Source organism: Oncorhynchus clarkii, chromosome 29 (genome assembly GCF_045791955.1).
Source record: "Oncorhynchus clarkii lewisi isolate Uvic-CL-2024 chromosome 29, UVic_Ocla_1.0, whole genome shotgun sequence".
Classification (NCBI taxonomy): Eukaryota; Metazoa; Chordata; class Actinopteri; order Salmoniformes; family Salmonidae; genus Oncorhynchus; species Oncorhynchus clarkii.
The window spans coordinates 48,882,176-48,898,053 of record NC_092175.1 but is presented as its reverse complement, the minus strand read 5'-3'; the positions used below and the strand labels follow the sequence as shown (position 1 = coordinate 48,898,053).

Sequence of the window (15,878 nt, the reverse complement as noted above, 5' to 3'; positions counted from 1 at the left end):
CTAACTAGCATGATGACCCTAACTAGCATCCTGACCCTGACCCTAACTAGCATGATGACCCTAACTAGCATACTGACCCTGACCCTAACTATCATGATGACCATGACCCTAACTAGCATGCTGACCCTGACCCAAACTATCATGCTGACCCTGACCCTAACTAGCATGATGACCCTAACTAGCATCCTGACCCTGACCCTAACTAGCATGATGACCCCAACTAGCATACTGACCCTGACCCTAACTATCATGATGACCGTGACCCTAACTAGCATGCTGACCCTGACCCAAACTATCATGCTGATCCTGACCCTAACTAGCATGATGACTCTGACTGGCATCTTGACCATGACCCTAACTTGCACGATGACCCTGAGCCTAACTAGCATGTTGACCCTGACCCTAACTAACATGCTGACCCTTACCCTAACAAGCACGCTGACCCTGACAATGACTAGCATGCTGACCATGACCCTAACTAGCATGTTGACCCTAATTAGCATACTGACCCTGACCCTAACTATCATGATGACCCTGACCATAACTAGCATGCTGACCGTGCCCCTAACTAGCGTGATGGCCCTGACAGGAATCCTCACCATGACCCTAACTTGCATGATGACCCTGACCCTAAATAGACGATGAACCTGACCATAACTAGATGATGAACCTGATCCTAACTAGCATGATGACCCTGACCCTAACTAGCATCCTGACCCTGACCCTAACTAGCACGATGACCCTGATACTAACTAGCATCCTGACGCTGACCCTGACTAGCATGCTGACTTTGACCCCAACTAGCATGTTGATCCTAACTAGCATGCTGACCCTGACCCTAGCTAACATGATGACCCTGACTAGCATTCTGACCCTGACCCTAACTAGCATCCTGACCCTGACCCATACTAACATGATGACCCTGACTAGCATGCTGACCCTGCCCGACTAACATGATGACGCTGACCCTAACTAGCATAATGACCCTGACTATCATTCTGACCCTGACCCTAACTAGCATCCTGACCCTGACCCATACTAACATGATGACCCTGACTAGCATTCTGACCCTGCCCGACTAACATGATGACGCTGACCCTAACTAGCATAATGACCCTGACCCTAACTAGCATGATGATCCTGACCCTAACTAGCATGCTGACCCTGACCAGGAGTTATCAGGATACAACAATATATATATATTTTTATATTTTTTATTATTTAACTAGGCACGTTTTGTATTTTTTATTTCTCCTTGATTGAACCAGGTAGGCCAGTTGAGAAGAAGTTCTCATTTAAAACTGCAACCTGGCAAAGATGAAGCAAAGCAGTGCAACAAAAACAACACAGAGTTACACATGGGAATAACAAACGTGCAGTCAATAACACAATAGAAAAATCTATGTACAGTGTGTGCAAATGTAGAAGATTAGGGTGGTATGGCAATAAATAGGCCATAGAGACAAAATAATTACAATTTATTATTAACACTGGAGTGATAGTTGTGCAGATGATGATGTGCAAGTAGAGATACTGGGGTGCAAAAGAGAAAAAAGAGAAACAACAATATAGGGATGAGGTAGTTGGGTGTGCTATTTAAAGATTGGCTGTGTACAGGTACAGCGATCGGTAAGCTGCTCTGACAGCTGATGCTTGAGGTTGGAGAGGGAGATATAAGACTACAGTTTCAGTGATTTTTGCAACTCGTTCCAGTCATTAGCAGCAGAGAACTGGAAGGAAAGGCGGCCAAAGTAAGTGTTGGCTTTGGGGATGACCAGTGAAATATACCTGCTGGAGCACGTGCTACGGGTGGGTGTTGCTATGGTGACCAGTGAGTTGAGAGAAGGCGGGGCTTTACCTAGCATAGACTTATAGATGACCTGGAACCAGTGGGTTTGGTGACGAATATGTAGTGAGGGCAAGCCAATGAGAACATACAGGTTGCAGTGGTGGGTGGTATATGGGGCTTTGGTGATAAATCGGATGGCACTACATCCAGCTTGTTGAGTAGAGTGTTGGAGGCCATTTTGTAAATTAATCGGTAGGATAGTAAGTTTTACGAGGGTATGTTTGCCAGCAGCATGAGTGAAGGAGGCTTTGTTGCGAAATAGGAAGCGGATTCTAGATATAATTTTGGATTGGAGATGCTTAATGTGAGTCTGGAAGGAGAGTTTACAGTCTATCCAGACACCTAGATATTTGTAGTTCACTACTATCACTACTTCCGGCGCCGACAGAGATGGCTGCCTCGCTTCGCAATCCTAGGAAACTATGCAGTATTTAGTTTTTTTACATGTTATTTCTTACATTGGTACCCCAGGTAATCTTAGGTTTTATTACATACAGTCGGGAGGAACTACTGGATATAAGAGCAACGTCAACTCACCATCATTATGATCAGGAATACGACTTTCCCGAAATGGATCCTCTGTTTTGCCCATCACCCAGGACAATGGATCGGATCCCAGTCGGAGAACCAAAACAACGTCGCCGTAAAAGGGGCAGACTGTTGTGCACTTGAGTGAGGACCCAAAAACGGTTTAACAAAAACAGAGTATTTTAATGTAAACACAGGGAAGACATAGATCCTCTTCAGATGTAGATAATGGAAAAATAGACAACCCGCAGAGAGGGCGACAAATGAAACAAAAAGTCCTTCTGATAATTACAAAAGAGCCCCCTTCTTAGCAGCAGAGGAGAATAGCTGGGTTAGCGGCGACAGGCTGCAGGTCTCTCTGGGTAGGCGCGGTCGTAGAGGAACAGTGGTACCTGATCTCACGTAGCATCAGATGAACTGGACACAGTACAAACGACAAGACAGTTAGCTGAGTACAGGATGCACTTGCCAGGCGGATTCCGACAGGACGGGACAGGACAAGGGTGAAGCAAACGAGACGATAGTTTGTTTCTGGCATGAGAAACTCAAACGAGAATCTGACAAAGAAAGAAGCAGGAACAGAGAGAGAAATAGAGACCTAATCAGAGGGAAAAAGGGAACAGGTGGGAAAAGGGTGAACGAGGTAGTTAGAGGAGATGAGGAACAGCTGGAGGAGGAGAGAAAGAGAAGGTAACCTAATACGACCAGCAGAGGGAGACAGAGTGAAGAGAAAGAACAGGAACAAGACATAACATGACAAGACATGACACAGACGGAGCAGTCTTCTGGTCAGGCTCCGGAGACAGGCCAATCGCGCACCGCTCCCGAGCATACTACTCACCAATGTCCAGTCTCTTGACAACAAGGTTGATGAAATCCGAGCAAGGGTAGCACTCCAGAGAGACAGAAACTGTAACGTTCTTTGCTTCACGGAAACATGGCTCACTCGAGACACACTATCCAACTCGGTACAGCCAGCTGGTTTCTTCACGCATCGCGCCGACAGAAACAAGCATCTTTCTGGTAAGAAGAGGGGCGGGGGGTATGCCTTGTGATTTACGAGACGTGGTGTGATCATAACAACATACAGGAACTCAAGTCCTTCTGTTCACCTGACTTAGAATTCCTCACAAACAAATGTCGACCGCATTATCTACCAAGAGAATTCCCTTCGATTATAATCACAGCCGCATATATTCCCCCCCAAAGCAGACACATTGACGGCCCTGAACAAACTTTATTTGACTCTATGTAAACTGGAATATCCTGAGGCTGCACATATCCTGAGGCTGCATTCTGAATTGGTCCACCCACACAGACAGCGTGGTGAAGAAGGCGCAGCAGCGTCTCTTCAACCTCAGGAGGCTGAAGAAATTCTGCTTGTCACCAAAAGCACTCACAAACTTCTACAGATGCACAATCGAGAGCATCCTGTCGTGCTGTCGGGGTCAAACTACCTGCTCTCCAGGACACCTAAACCACCCAATGTCACAGGAAGGCCATAAAGATCATCAAGGACAACCACCCGAGCCACTGCCTGTTCATCCCGCTATCATCCAGAAGGCGAGGTCAGTACAGGTGCATCAAAGCAGGGACCAAGAGACTGAAAAACAGGTTCTATCTATATCATCAATGAAGTAAGCCACGTTCTTCTTCTTTACATATTCCAATGAGACAACACTAGAAAAACATTTAGCAAGCTTGTTGTCAACCTTTTGGTTAGCAATCAGCTGCTCACGAGTGACTGGTAATTGTTTTGCATCAGCAATAAGTTCAACATTCTTTGATTCTTTCCTGGGCTGTTTGTCAGAGGTGATCAGCTTCCCAGAGGTATCACACAACCCATCCTCTTGATCAACCTCTTTGAACAGAACTGTGTTCGACAAATCTATCACGTCACCCTCTTGTCGTGCCTGAGCACGAGTGAAAGCACAAACGGGGAACACATGTGGATAACTCTGTGCCAGCTCATTAGAGAGAGAGTGGTCACTTTTATCCAATACTTCCAATACGGGTACTACCTTTCCTCCGGCAATATCGTTACCCACACAGGATACTTGTATCCGTAACACCATCAGACTGTTAAACAGCCACCACTAGCATTGAGTGACTCAACTCCAGCCACTTTAATAATGGAAAAATGTATTTACAAATGTATCACTAGCCACTTTAAACAATGCCACTTAATATAATGTTTACATACCCTACATTACTCATCTCATATGTATGTACTGTACTCTACACCATCCACTGCATCTTGCCTATGCCATTCTGTACCATCACTCATTCATATATTTTTATGTACATATGCTTCATCCCTTTACACTTGTGTGTATAAGGTAATTGTTGTGGAATTGTTAGGTTAGACTACTCTTTGGTTATTACTGCATTGTCGGAACTAGAAGCACAAGCATTTCGCTACACTCGCATTAACATCTGCTAACAATGTGTATGTGACAAATACAATTTGATTTGATTTGATTTGTCCACATATTCTAAGTCAGAACCATCCAGAGTAGTGTTGCTAGTTGGACGGGAAGGTGCGCACAGCAATCGGTTGAAGAGCATGCATTTCGTTTTACTAGCATTTAAAAGCAGTTGGAGGCCACGGAAGGAGTGTTGTATGGAATTGAAGCTTGTTTGGAGGTTTGTTTACACAGTATCCAAAGAAGGGCCAGATGTATACAGAATGGTGTTGTCTGCGTAGAGGTGGATCAGAGAATCACCAGCAGCAAGAAAGACATCTTTTTTTTCTTCTTTTTTTTACCCCCCTTTTCCTCCCCAATTTCGTGGTATCCAATTGTTGTAGTAGCTACTATCTTGTCTCATCGCTACAACTCCCGTACGGGCTCGGGAGAGACGAAGGTTGAAAGTCATGCGTCCTCCGATACACAACCCAACCAAGTCATGCGTCCTCCGATACACAACCCAACCCAACAATTCCACTGCTTCTTAACACAGCGCGCATCCAACCTGGAAGCCAGCTGCACCAATGCGCCGGAGGAAACACAGTGCTCCTGGCCACCCTGGTTAGCGCACACTGCGCCCAGCCCGCCACAGGAGTCGCTGGTGCGCGATGAGACAAGGACACCCCTACCGACCAAGCCCTCCCTAACCCAGGCGACGCTAGGCCAATTGTGCGTCACCCCACGGACGCGACCGGTTACGACAGAGCCTGGGCGCGAACCCAGGGACTCTGATGGCACAGCTGGCGCTGCAGTACAGCGCCCTTAACCATCCGGGAAGCCCAAGAATGACATCATTGATATAAACAGAGAAAAAACCCTGTGGCACCCACACAGAGACTGCCAGAGGTCCGGACAACAGGCCCTCCGATTTGATACACTGAACTCGATCTGAGAAGTAGTTGGTGAACAAGGCAAAGCAGTCAATTGAGAAGCCAGGGTTATTGAGTCTGCCAAATAAGAATGAGGTGATTGACAGAGTCGAAAGTCTTGGCCAGGTCGATGAATACAGCTACACAGTACCGTCTTTTATCGATGGCGGTTATGATAGCGTTTAGGACCTTGAGCGTGGCTGAGGTGCACCCATGACCAGCTCGGAAACCAGATTGCATAGTGGAGAAGGTACGGTGGGATTCGAAATGGTCAGTCATCTGTTAGGTTAACTTGGCTTTCAAAGATTTTAGAAAGACAGGGCAGGATCGATTTAGGTCTATAACAGTTTGGGTCTAGAGTGTCTCCCCCTTTGAAGAGGGGGATGACCGTGGCAGTTTTCTTATCTTTGGGGATCTCAGACGATACAAAAGAGAGGTTGAATAGGCTAGTAATAGGGGTTGCAACAATTTTGGCAGATCATTTTAGAAAGAGAAGGTCCAGATTGTCTAGCCCAGCTGATTTGTAGGGATTCAGATTTTGCAGCTCTTGCAAGTCAGTTAAGAACAAATTACTATTTACAAAGACGGCCTACCAAAAGGCAAAAAGCCTCCTGCGGGGACGGGGTCTGGGATTAAAAAAAAAATATATATATAAATATAGGACAAAACACACATCACAACAAGAGAGACAACACAACACTACGTAAAGAGAGACATAAGACAACCACATAGCAAGGCAGGTAGCATCACAACATGGTAGCAGCACAAAACATGGTACAAACATTACTGGACACAGACAACAGCACAAAGGGCAGGTAGGTAGAGACAACAATACATCACGCAAAGCAGCCACAACTGTCAGTAAGAGTGTCCATGATTGAGTCTTTGAAGGAAGAGATTGAAATAAAACTGCCCAGTTTGACCCTAACCAGGAGTTATCAGGAAACAACAACAGTTTATTCTGATCCTGACCAGAAGTTATCAGGATACAACAACAGTTTAATATCTGACCTTAACTCTCCTGTCTCTTAACAGGACTCCATGACATGCTATTCGGAATGTGAGTATGGAGTCATACAGGCCATGTGTAAAACATGCGTATGTAGAATGTGTGTATAAAACACTTGTGTGTGTATATATATATATAATGTGGGTTTCATGTGTATATAGTATGTGTCTGTGTATATATATATGTAATATGTGTTTATAATATGTGTGTGTATATATATATATATAAAATGTGTATATAGTATGTGTATGTGTGTGTTTGCATATATATACATACAATGTGAGTATCATGTGTATATAGTATGTGTTTGTGTATATATATATGTATATATATATATATATATATATAATGTGTGCATAATGTGTATACAATATGTGTGTGTGTAGGCAGCACAGCTGGTCCAGGGAGAACATCAACCTCCCTGATGATGAGGTGATGGGAGGAGTTGACGGAGAGGGAGGAGCTACAGAACATTGCCCCTCCCCTAGCCAAGGTACCCTAATGTCTCGTTAACATAATGAGACATAATCTCCCCCCAGGCCCATGTCATTAAAGTAGTAATATGTAGCAATTGCTCCGTGATTGGTTGCCACAATTCTATAATGTTTGTCTAATTTCAGTTTGAGACAGAACAAAACAAGTGTAGAATATTTACATTGTAGTCATTTAGCAGATGCTCTAATTCAGAGCATATCATTGTATACCCAAACCGCTGTGAAATATATTTTCAATAACCTTAAAATATTGTGTTTGAAGCTGATGTATCAAACACAAACTAAGACAAAACCAAATTTTCATATAGAGCACATAGAACAGATCTACCTCTTCTTCGATTTGCTTACAATGAGAATGACAGACATATAACTAACATTTCTATGAGAAAAAGTTATATACTGGATCTTTAACATGTTAATAAATCCAATCAGTTCTATGATGATAAATTAGTCTTCTCTTCTCTAGGTCACGTCCATGTCCTCTCCTAGGGCTGCCTCCCCCGTCTCCCCTCCTCTAACTGCTGAGGACAACGAACCTGTCAATGTCACCATCACCGTCATGGCAACGGGCTGAAGATCACACACACATCCATACATACTGGATAATGCTGCATTCATAACAAGTGGGAAACTCTGTAAATACAATTTGTATTAAAAGTACAGCTGTCATGCTCAAAAACATTATAGTGTTCAAATACCATACTAATAGATTGTTTTTCATAAATAATGATTTGCTGTTGCATTTAACTTCCAAAAATGCTGTTATCAAGGTAATTTCCTTAGTATGTGATGTCAGAGTTCAGCATGTGGGAGAAGTCGAAGCTCAGAGATGATAGACGAGTTTCCCACTAGTAATTACCAGTTGGAAGGGCGTGCAAGTGTATTTTTCCAAGTCATATGCTGGTATTTACAAATATAGGAGATGGTGTGAATGCAGCCTAAGCACCTGTCTGTTCTGCCTTCCAGGTTGAAATAAAATACAGTTCTTATCACAATTTATTTTATTTGATACACAATAAGGGTTACACACCAATACACACCAACACGAGAGAGACAGACAGAGTCTGACAGACAGACAGACAGAGTCAGTGTCTAACAGACAGACAGACAGACAGACAGACAGACAGACAAACAGACAGACAGACAGACAGACAGACAGACAGACAGACAGACAGACAGACAGAGATCTATACCGAGAGACATTAGTTGGTTTGAGTGGTATGTAAAGTGTGCTGAGCTGTAGAGAAGTTGTGTTTGATTGATTGATGTAGGGATCTGATTCTATGTGAAAATGTGGTTACTAGGGGAATGATAATTGTCTGCTGATTGAATATTGAGAAGGAGAAGAGACAGAGGAAGTGTTGCGGCTTAGTGGTTGGTGTAGATCACTCCCCATAGGGGAGTCAGGATTAGGGTGGAGGAGAGAGATAGGGGTTAGGTTAGGATGAGAACCCTAGTTAGGGTAATGGTGATGGTTAAGGTTAGGGGTTTGGGGAGAGGTTAAGGTTAGGGTTGGGCTTAGGGGTAGGATTAAAACCCTGGTTAGGGTAATGGTAAAGGTTAGGAGTGGGGTTTGGGGAGAGGTTACGGTTAGGGGTAGGATTGGGGTTAAGTTTAGGAGAGTTGGATGATTTTGTGTGGTCTGTGAGTGTTGGGTGAATGGGAGGAGGGCAGCCAATGTGCTTGTTTTTAATAGTTCTCAAGAATCGTTTTGAGTACCCTCTTTGTCTAAGTGCATTGAATAGTGTATTTATTGCATAATCCAGGTCATGCTTGCAAGATGATATCCTGTAGAACCGCATGATTTGTGACTTTATTATTCCCTTAAATGTATGTTTAGGATGGTAACTGTGTTTATGAAGTAACCCGTGTGTGTATGTTGGTTTGAAGTAGACTCTAATGTGTTGTGTTATCTGTAATTGGTTGTAATTACTGAAGAAAATTTGTTAATAGGAAGTTGATTTCTTGCAGATTAATTGTGTATTTAACCTTAATGGATGGATGATGACCGTTGAGAATGTTCATAAAATCTGTGAATAATTGGATGTCGTGGGGGCCAGGCTCCTATTATGTCGTCTAAAAAGCAGTAATAAAAAGTGGGTTGATATGGACACTTGGCCAGTGCCTCTCTCTCCCATTCAGCCATGTATATATTGGCGTATACAGGCACATTTTTTTGCCCATCGCTGTTCCCTCCATCTGCAGGTAATAGTGATCGTTGAATAAAAAGTAATTGCTAGTCAGGCTGATTTCTAATAATTGTAATATGTCTTTGTCCGGTCTAGTGTTGTCTGGGTATCTCTTAAAGATATTTCTAAATGCTTGTATTCCTGTTTCTGTATTTATATTAGTATATAGGTTATCCATATCTATTGTGAATATGTGTGTGTGGGAGGGAACATCTATGGGTCCAATCCTCTCCATATAGTGGTATGTGTCCCTAAGAAAGCTGGGGTGCCTGGTGGAGAGAGGGTTAATGTGATGATCTATATATTGTGAAATGTTATAGGATTCACTATTGCAGTCTGAGACAATCGGTCTGCCAGGAGGAACTTCAAAGGGAATTGTCCATGTCCCCGGTTCCTTGTGTACTTTTAGCAGTAGGTAGAATAGTCTAGGTCGTTATTATATTATTGTCCTTAACTTTGTCTGTGTAGGTGGTTGAATAATGTTTTCTATTTGTTTATAATGTTTGGTGTTTGATAACTGTCTGTTGGCTTCATACATGTATTGATGTTTATCCAATATGACTATTTTTGAACCTTTATCTGCTGGTTTGATGATTATGTGTGGGTTATTTTTAAGTTGTTGTATTGCCTGTCTTTCTACGTGTGTGAGGTTATCCTCCCTATCTGTGTGAGTCTGATGGTTGTGAAGTGTGTTTTTGACTATTCTGATTAGTCTCCTGATTCTACCATCTATCTCGGAGGTTTTAGGTTCCCAGGTAGATGGTAAAGTAAATGGTAGGTGATTGTCATCTGTGTTGTAGTCAAAATAGTCCAACAGTTTAAGTCTTCTATGATATTTGTGGGTGTCCCTTTGAAGTTCCTCCCAATCAAATTTGTTTGGGCGAGGGATGAATGTCAACCCTCTCTCCAGGAGCTTTACCTGTGCTGCTGTGGGTATGAAGGATTTGGAAAGATTCATGAAATTAGTTGTTGACTGGTCCGCAGCTCCCCTTGGTGGAGGATCTGCACTGGTTATTAGGGAAGGAAAGAGATTGCAAGAAAAGTTATTTCTATCCAAACTGTGGCTTGTGGTTAATGTAAATGTAACTGTCTACACCAGTGTTGAAAGATGAGGTCTGCTGTGGTGGATGTCCAGGGTATGAGATCTGTTGTTGTGTGAAATGTGTCTTGTGGAATCTCTAATAGGGTTGGGAAGTTAGTGGTAATGTAAGCGTTGATGAGCTTAAGGTTTCTCTTCTGCTGTAGAGTAAGAAGACGTGAATGGCTGATGACAGGAATGTATATTGTTGCGTTTGGAAATGTTTTCTTTGCCTTCTTGTGCATACCTGAGAACTGTTTTAGTGATGTTTGGAATGGGTCGTGATCCCTGTTGTTCAAGCCCACCGAGATAACAACAGTTGCTGTGTCTGTATGTATGAGGGTTTTCTCCAGTACCTTTGTGAAATGATAGAATGTTGCCCCTGGGTAACTGTCTACCTGGATGTTGGGGTTATTGAATCGTGGGATCCGGTTGAGGTTTGAGTCTCCTATGATGAGTGTTGGTGTGTGTCCCTCAATGTTCTAATCTGCCACCTTGTAATTCGGCCTAGCCTTGTGATAAATGGATTTTTGGGGAGGGTGTGTTATTTTAGGCTGTTGTTGGGGTTGAAGATGGGGTTGTGGTGGGGATGATGGTGGGTATTTTGAGGCGCCAATTGTACTGGGGCCCTGGACAGGCAGAGGCACAGCGATATTCGTTTTTTGTGGGGGTTCGGATTTGGGAGCTTTGGGGTGTTGCCCATTGTCTTGCCCTTTAATCATCATCATATGCCCCTTGAGTTGCCCTGTCCTTGTCTGTACCCCTTGCCTGGCGCCTCCTGTGGGTGAAAGAGGAGCAGATGTAATTATGTCCCTTAGTAATATTGATACATTACTCTGTGCTCCTTTGCAGTTAGTGTTTTGTTTAATGGGTGTAGCTATAAGTGTACAAGTTTCTTTTTGACTGTTGACTGTGTGGTGAACCTGGGCTATGATAGGAGTGACTGCTTTAGGAGTAGGGGGGCCCACTGGACTTTTCCATTTCTCCTTTCCAGTTGTAGGGGTTGCTATTCTTGCCTCTCCTTTTGGATTGGAAAGGGAAGAATCAGTGAAAGTGGATGTTGAGGGTAGGGAGTGAATATGTGTTTTGGAAAGAGTCTGTGTGCGAAGGTTATAGGTTTCAATCAGGGTCGGTTGTTTTCCCAGTGATAGTGTCCGTAGGTATGATGGTTGTCTTTTTGGCAGGAGCAGGCTTTGATAAAGGTGGAAATTCCTCTGCTGAGGAGAGGGAGGTGTCTTTGGCATCATTAAATCATTAAACTGAAGACTTTTAGTTTATCAAATCAATTTTCTGTAATTATTATTATGTGATTAACTAATCAGGTAGATGTAATTAACTAGGAAGTCGGGGCACCAAGGAAAATATTCCGATTACAAAGTTATAATTTTAATAATAAACTTTCAGATATTTTAATATCCGATCAATTAGTCTAATTCATTATGAATTATCCTTTACCTCACGTTAGTCTCATTCTAAACATCGTAAATTGTTGGTTATCTGCTCGAACCCAGTCTCCACTATTAGTCATCCATACATCAATTGTATTAAATCATTTATTTATTAACTTACTAAATAATCACAGAAATGCACAAACAAACAAGTAGATATGGTTTATGGTTACAAGGAAATGATAGGGGAATGTGCCCTAGTGGGTTAAACCGGCATGGCGGCTTGGTGGACAAAAGGGAACTGGGGGTTGACAGATAAAAGACACTCCATTCACTTTGACTACGACCTCAGATCAGATGAGACAACCCGCTGAATTTAAGCATATTACTAAGCGGAGGAAAATAAACTAACCAGGATTCCCTCAGTAGCAGCGAGCGAAGAAGGAAGAGCCCAGCGCCGAATCCCTGTCCGCCCGACGGACAGGCGTATAGAAGACCGCTTTGCCCGGTGTCGATCGGGGGCCTGAGTCCTTCTTATTGAGGCTAAGCCCGTGAACGTGTGAGGCCGGTAACGGCGCGCCGGGGTCCGGTCTTCTCGGAGTCGGGTTGCTTGGGAATGCAGCCTAAAGCGGGTGGGAAACTCCATCTAAGGCTAAATACCGATTGTCGACAAGGGAAAGTTGAAAAGAACTTTGAAGAGAGAGTCCAAAAGGGCGTGAAACCGTTGAGAGGTAAACGGAGTCTGCCTGGAGGATTTAACTCGGCGGGTCAGGGTCGGCCGTTCCGGTGTGGTCAGATCCCCTTGTGGGACTGACCCCCGGTCGGATCGGCCCCCGCCGGGCGCATTTTCTCCGTCGGTGGTGCGCCGCGACTGGCTCCGGGTTGGCTTGGAAGGGCTTGGGGCGAAGGTGGCTACCGGTTTCAGCCGTGAGCTTTACAGTGCCCCTACTCCATACTCGCTGCTTCCCGGGGCCAAGGACTTAGTACCCGCTGCGTTATGTCCCCCTGCGGGGGGGCATGGGGCCCCTTGCCCCCGGTGCGATTTTCAACCGGGTCGGACTGTCCTCAGTGAGCACCCAACCTCGTTGTGTTGCCAGGGCGGGGATCGGCTCACGTAAACTGGACTCCAGGGGTCAGTGGCGAGGTCGGCAACCCACCCGACCCATCTTGAAACACGGACCAAGGAGTCTAACGCAAGCAAGTTTTCTCCGTGGCTCCGTGGCTCAATGAAAGTGAGGGAATTGCTCATAAATTCTGCAGAAATGCAAAATTGACTGGCCCGATGAACTCGGGATGGCCGGGCAGTGCTAGTGGTTCCTCTCCATCGCTCGATGGTGACATGAGAGAAGTGTGACTCTGTCGTTTTTTACGTTTACGAAAATTGTCCAAAATGACTAGGGGCACCCCCTATTCGATGGGCTCGGGTGGGGGGTGCTCCCTACCCAACCATGGACCCCTTGCACACCCCTAAAGGCATTTAAAACTATTATAAAAATGTTATCCTGGTAACCAGTTCCAATCACCAGGCGCACAGCTGTCCATTTGCAATATGTTTCAATGAGTATATACCATCACGGATTTGACATGCTCAAAAAAACTGCAGGAACTCGGGACGGCCGGGCAGTGATTCTGGTTCCTCTCCGTCGCTCGTTGGTGTTGATTTCAGAATGTCATTTTGGTGATGGTACCTCGCTGTTTAAACATATTGCAAATGGACAAAAGTTAGCCAGCAAGTCACTGTCCATCAGTTAATTTTTGATATCATTCTGACACCAAACTGATACAAACTGACACCACACCCACTTTTTCCAACTCGTTTAGATGCCAACTATCACATATTTCAGAGCAGGCCCCGAATTCACAGCGCCTTCTGTTTAAACCATAATAAAAACATATAACACGTAGGTACTATCTAGCTGCGGGTCCAGTTCTGACATGTGTAGGCCTAGCTGAGGCGACCTCGAATCCCAAGTTTTGGCTCGGTAGGTCATTTGGAGCCCGAGCAGCGACCTTAATTAGTGCTGAAAATCCACTTTTTCCGGGCGTTGCTACGGGGTCCTTGAATGAGCTATCGGACAGAAACGTTGGGGTCCATCTCTATGGGCCGAGGTGGTTTTAATGCACCTAGTCTTGCGACTCTGCGACTTTTCTAAATGTCGTCACTTTCGTAATGGTCAAAATGAATTGAAATTATTGCAAAGGTCTGAGAACCATCTAGAGCCACATAACTCACCGTGCACTATCGACTTGAGCTCTATAACAGGTTTCTAAAGTTTCAGGGCTCTAGGTCTAACGGTTCTTTGATAGTTCGAACAAAGGTAACTATTGCAGGCTCTGTCTGTCTCTAAGCCCCACACGGTGTCACTCCGTCCTTGCTGTGTGTGTGTGTGAGTTTTTCGTTTTACAAAAACGTTTTTAATTGAATGGAAATGCTCGTCTCAAAAAAAAACCCATCCAGATTGGAGGTGTACTTTTTGATTTATTCACGTTTTGGGTTAGGGTTAGGGGTTAGGGTTAGGGGTTAAGGTTAGGGTTAGGGTTAGGGGTTAGGGTTAGGGTTAGGGTTAGGGGTTACGGTTAGGGTTAGGGTTAGGGTTAGGGTTCTAGTTTTGAGTCGGTTGATCCACTTCCATCTCTGACACGTGGAAACCGGAGGGGGGAAGGGAGGGGGTGCACTCCACTCATGTGCGCGTAGGCCGGAGGGGTCCGGGCGCGGCCGGCCAAGGTTGTAGGCCCCATGGTTGCCCACTTAATATAATAATATAATATTATTATTATTATTATCATAATATTTAGATTAAGGTTAGGTTTAGGGTTAGGGTGAGGGTTAAGGTTAGGTAAGGATTTTAGGATGGTTAAGGTTAGGGTTAGGGTTAGGGTCAGGTATAGTTTTTAGAATGGTAGAGTTTAGGTAGGTCTGTAAACTCGATGTAGGATCAGGCAAAATCCCTTGAGTTGCGCACCTTGTGAAGGTTTGGTCCTCGGTTGGTTGCCATGTGTCCATATCGAGTGGTGTGGTCATGATGTCTAGGTCCGCTTTGTCAACGGATGTGGAAACCATAGTGCAACCTAGGAGTTTACTCCCCCTCGGATCCTTTTTTCTTAGCTCCATGTTGTCTATGTATTTACTTCCGTGTTCGTCAGTCGTTAGGTCCTGGATGTTTTCAATCATGTTGTGTAATTCAGGGGTTATTCCCTTCCAGGATCTTAACTCTGAATCAGCCCATGTCTAATCGAATCCAGCTGGTCTGTATGGGTACTGAACATACTGCCAATCCAGCTCTAATCTGGGGTAGATAGTCGTCCAGCGCGTTACGTGAGTCTCCCGTATGTAATGGGGCTGGGAGGGTTGTGCCGATAGGTCTGCCAACAGGCCCCAGAGGGGTCCCGGAGGAGTCCGGTTTGTACCATTTCCTCCAATCTTCTTGCTTGGTGTATGGTCGGGCCTAATTGCTTAGGATCTACTCGCTGCGGGTGAGTCGCCAAAGCCGTGGTCCCCAGAGTAGTTGGAGAAAAAAGGTTCTCGTCCGTTGGGGGTGCTGGTGGGGATCTTCAGAGAGGTATTTTTGGAAGGATGGTGAGTTGGTGAGGGTTAACAGTATATAATATTAGTTATTTAGGTTCTATTTTATAGTTTATTTTCGTCAAGGGTCCATGGTCATGGTAACCCCGAGTTCAAGAAACTTGAAAAACAAAAATAAAATTAATATACATATATGTTAATATATATATATCCATATTATTATTTATTTATTTATTTATTTTTTAATTGTAAGTAGAGTAAATGGAGGTAAGAATTTTTGAGAGTCCGTGGTCACGGTAACTCTATAGTGCTAGTAAAGTGGCTAAAGGAAAAGTATTATTGAGAGTCCATGGTCATGGTAACTCTATAGTGCTAGTAAAGTAGCTAAAGGAAAGTTATATTGAGAGTCCATGGTCATGGTAACTCTATGGTGCTATTGGAGGTCTGTTTTTGTGGTCTTAATGACCCCCTGTCTTTTGTATG

At 44.2% G+C, this 15,878-nt stretch overlaps 1 protein-coding gene across 1 annotated transcript in view; it reads left to right on the top strand.

Annotated features, from left to right (window-relative positions):
• LOC139388251 (TP53-binding protein 1-like) overlaps window positions 1–7,791 on the top strand; it is a 37,170-nt gene extending 29,379 nt beyond the window's left edge. The window contains exon 16 of the mRNA XM_071134800.1: window positions 7,707–7,791. Within this exon, the coding sequence (XP_070990901.1) occupies window positions 7,707–7,791 (85 nt within the window). The remainder of the gene's footprint in view (window positions 1–7,706) is intronic.
• The last annotated feature ends 8,087 nt before the right edge of the window (window positions 7,792–15,878 follow it).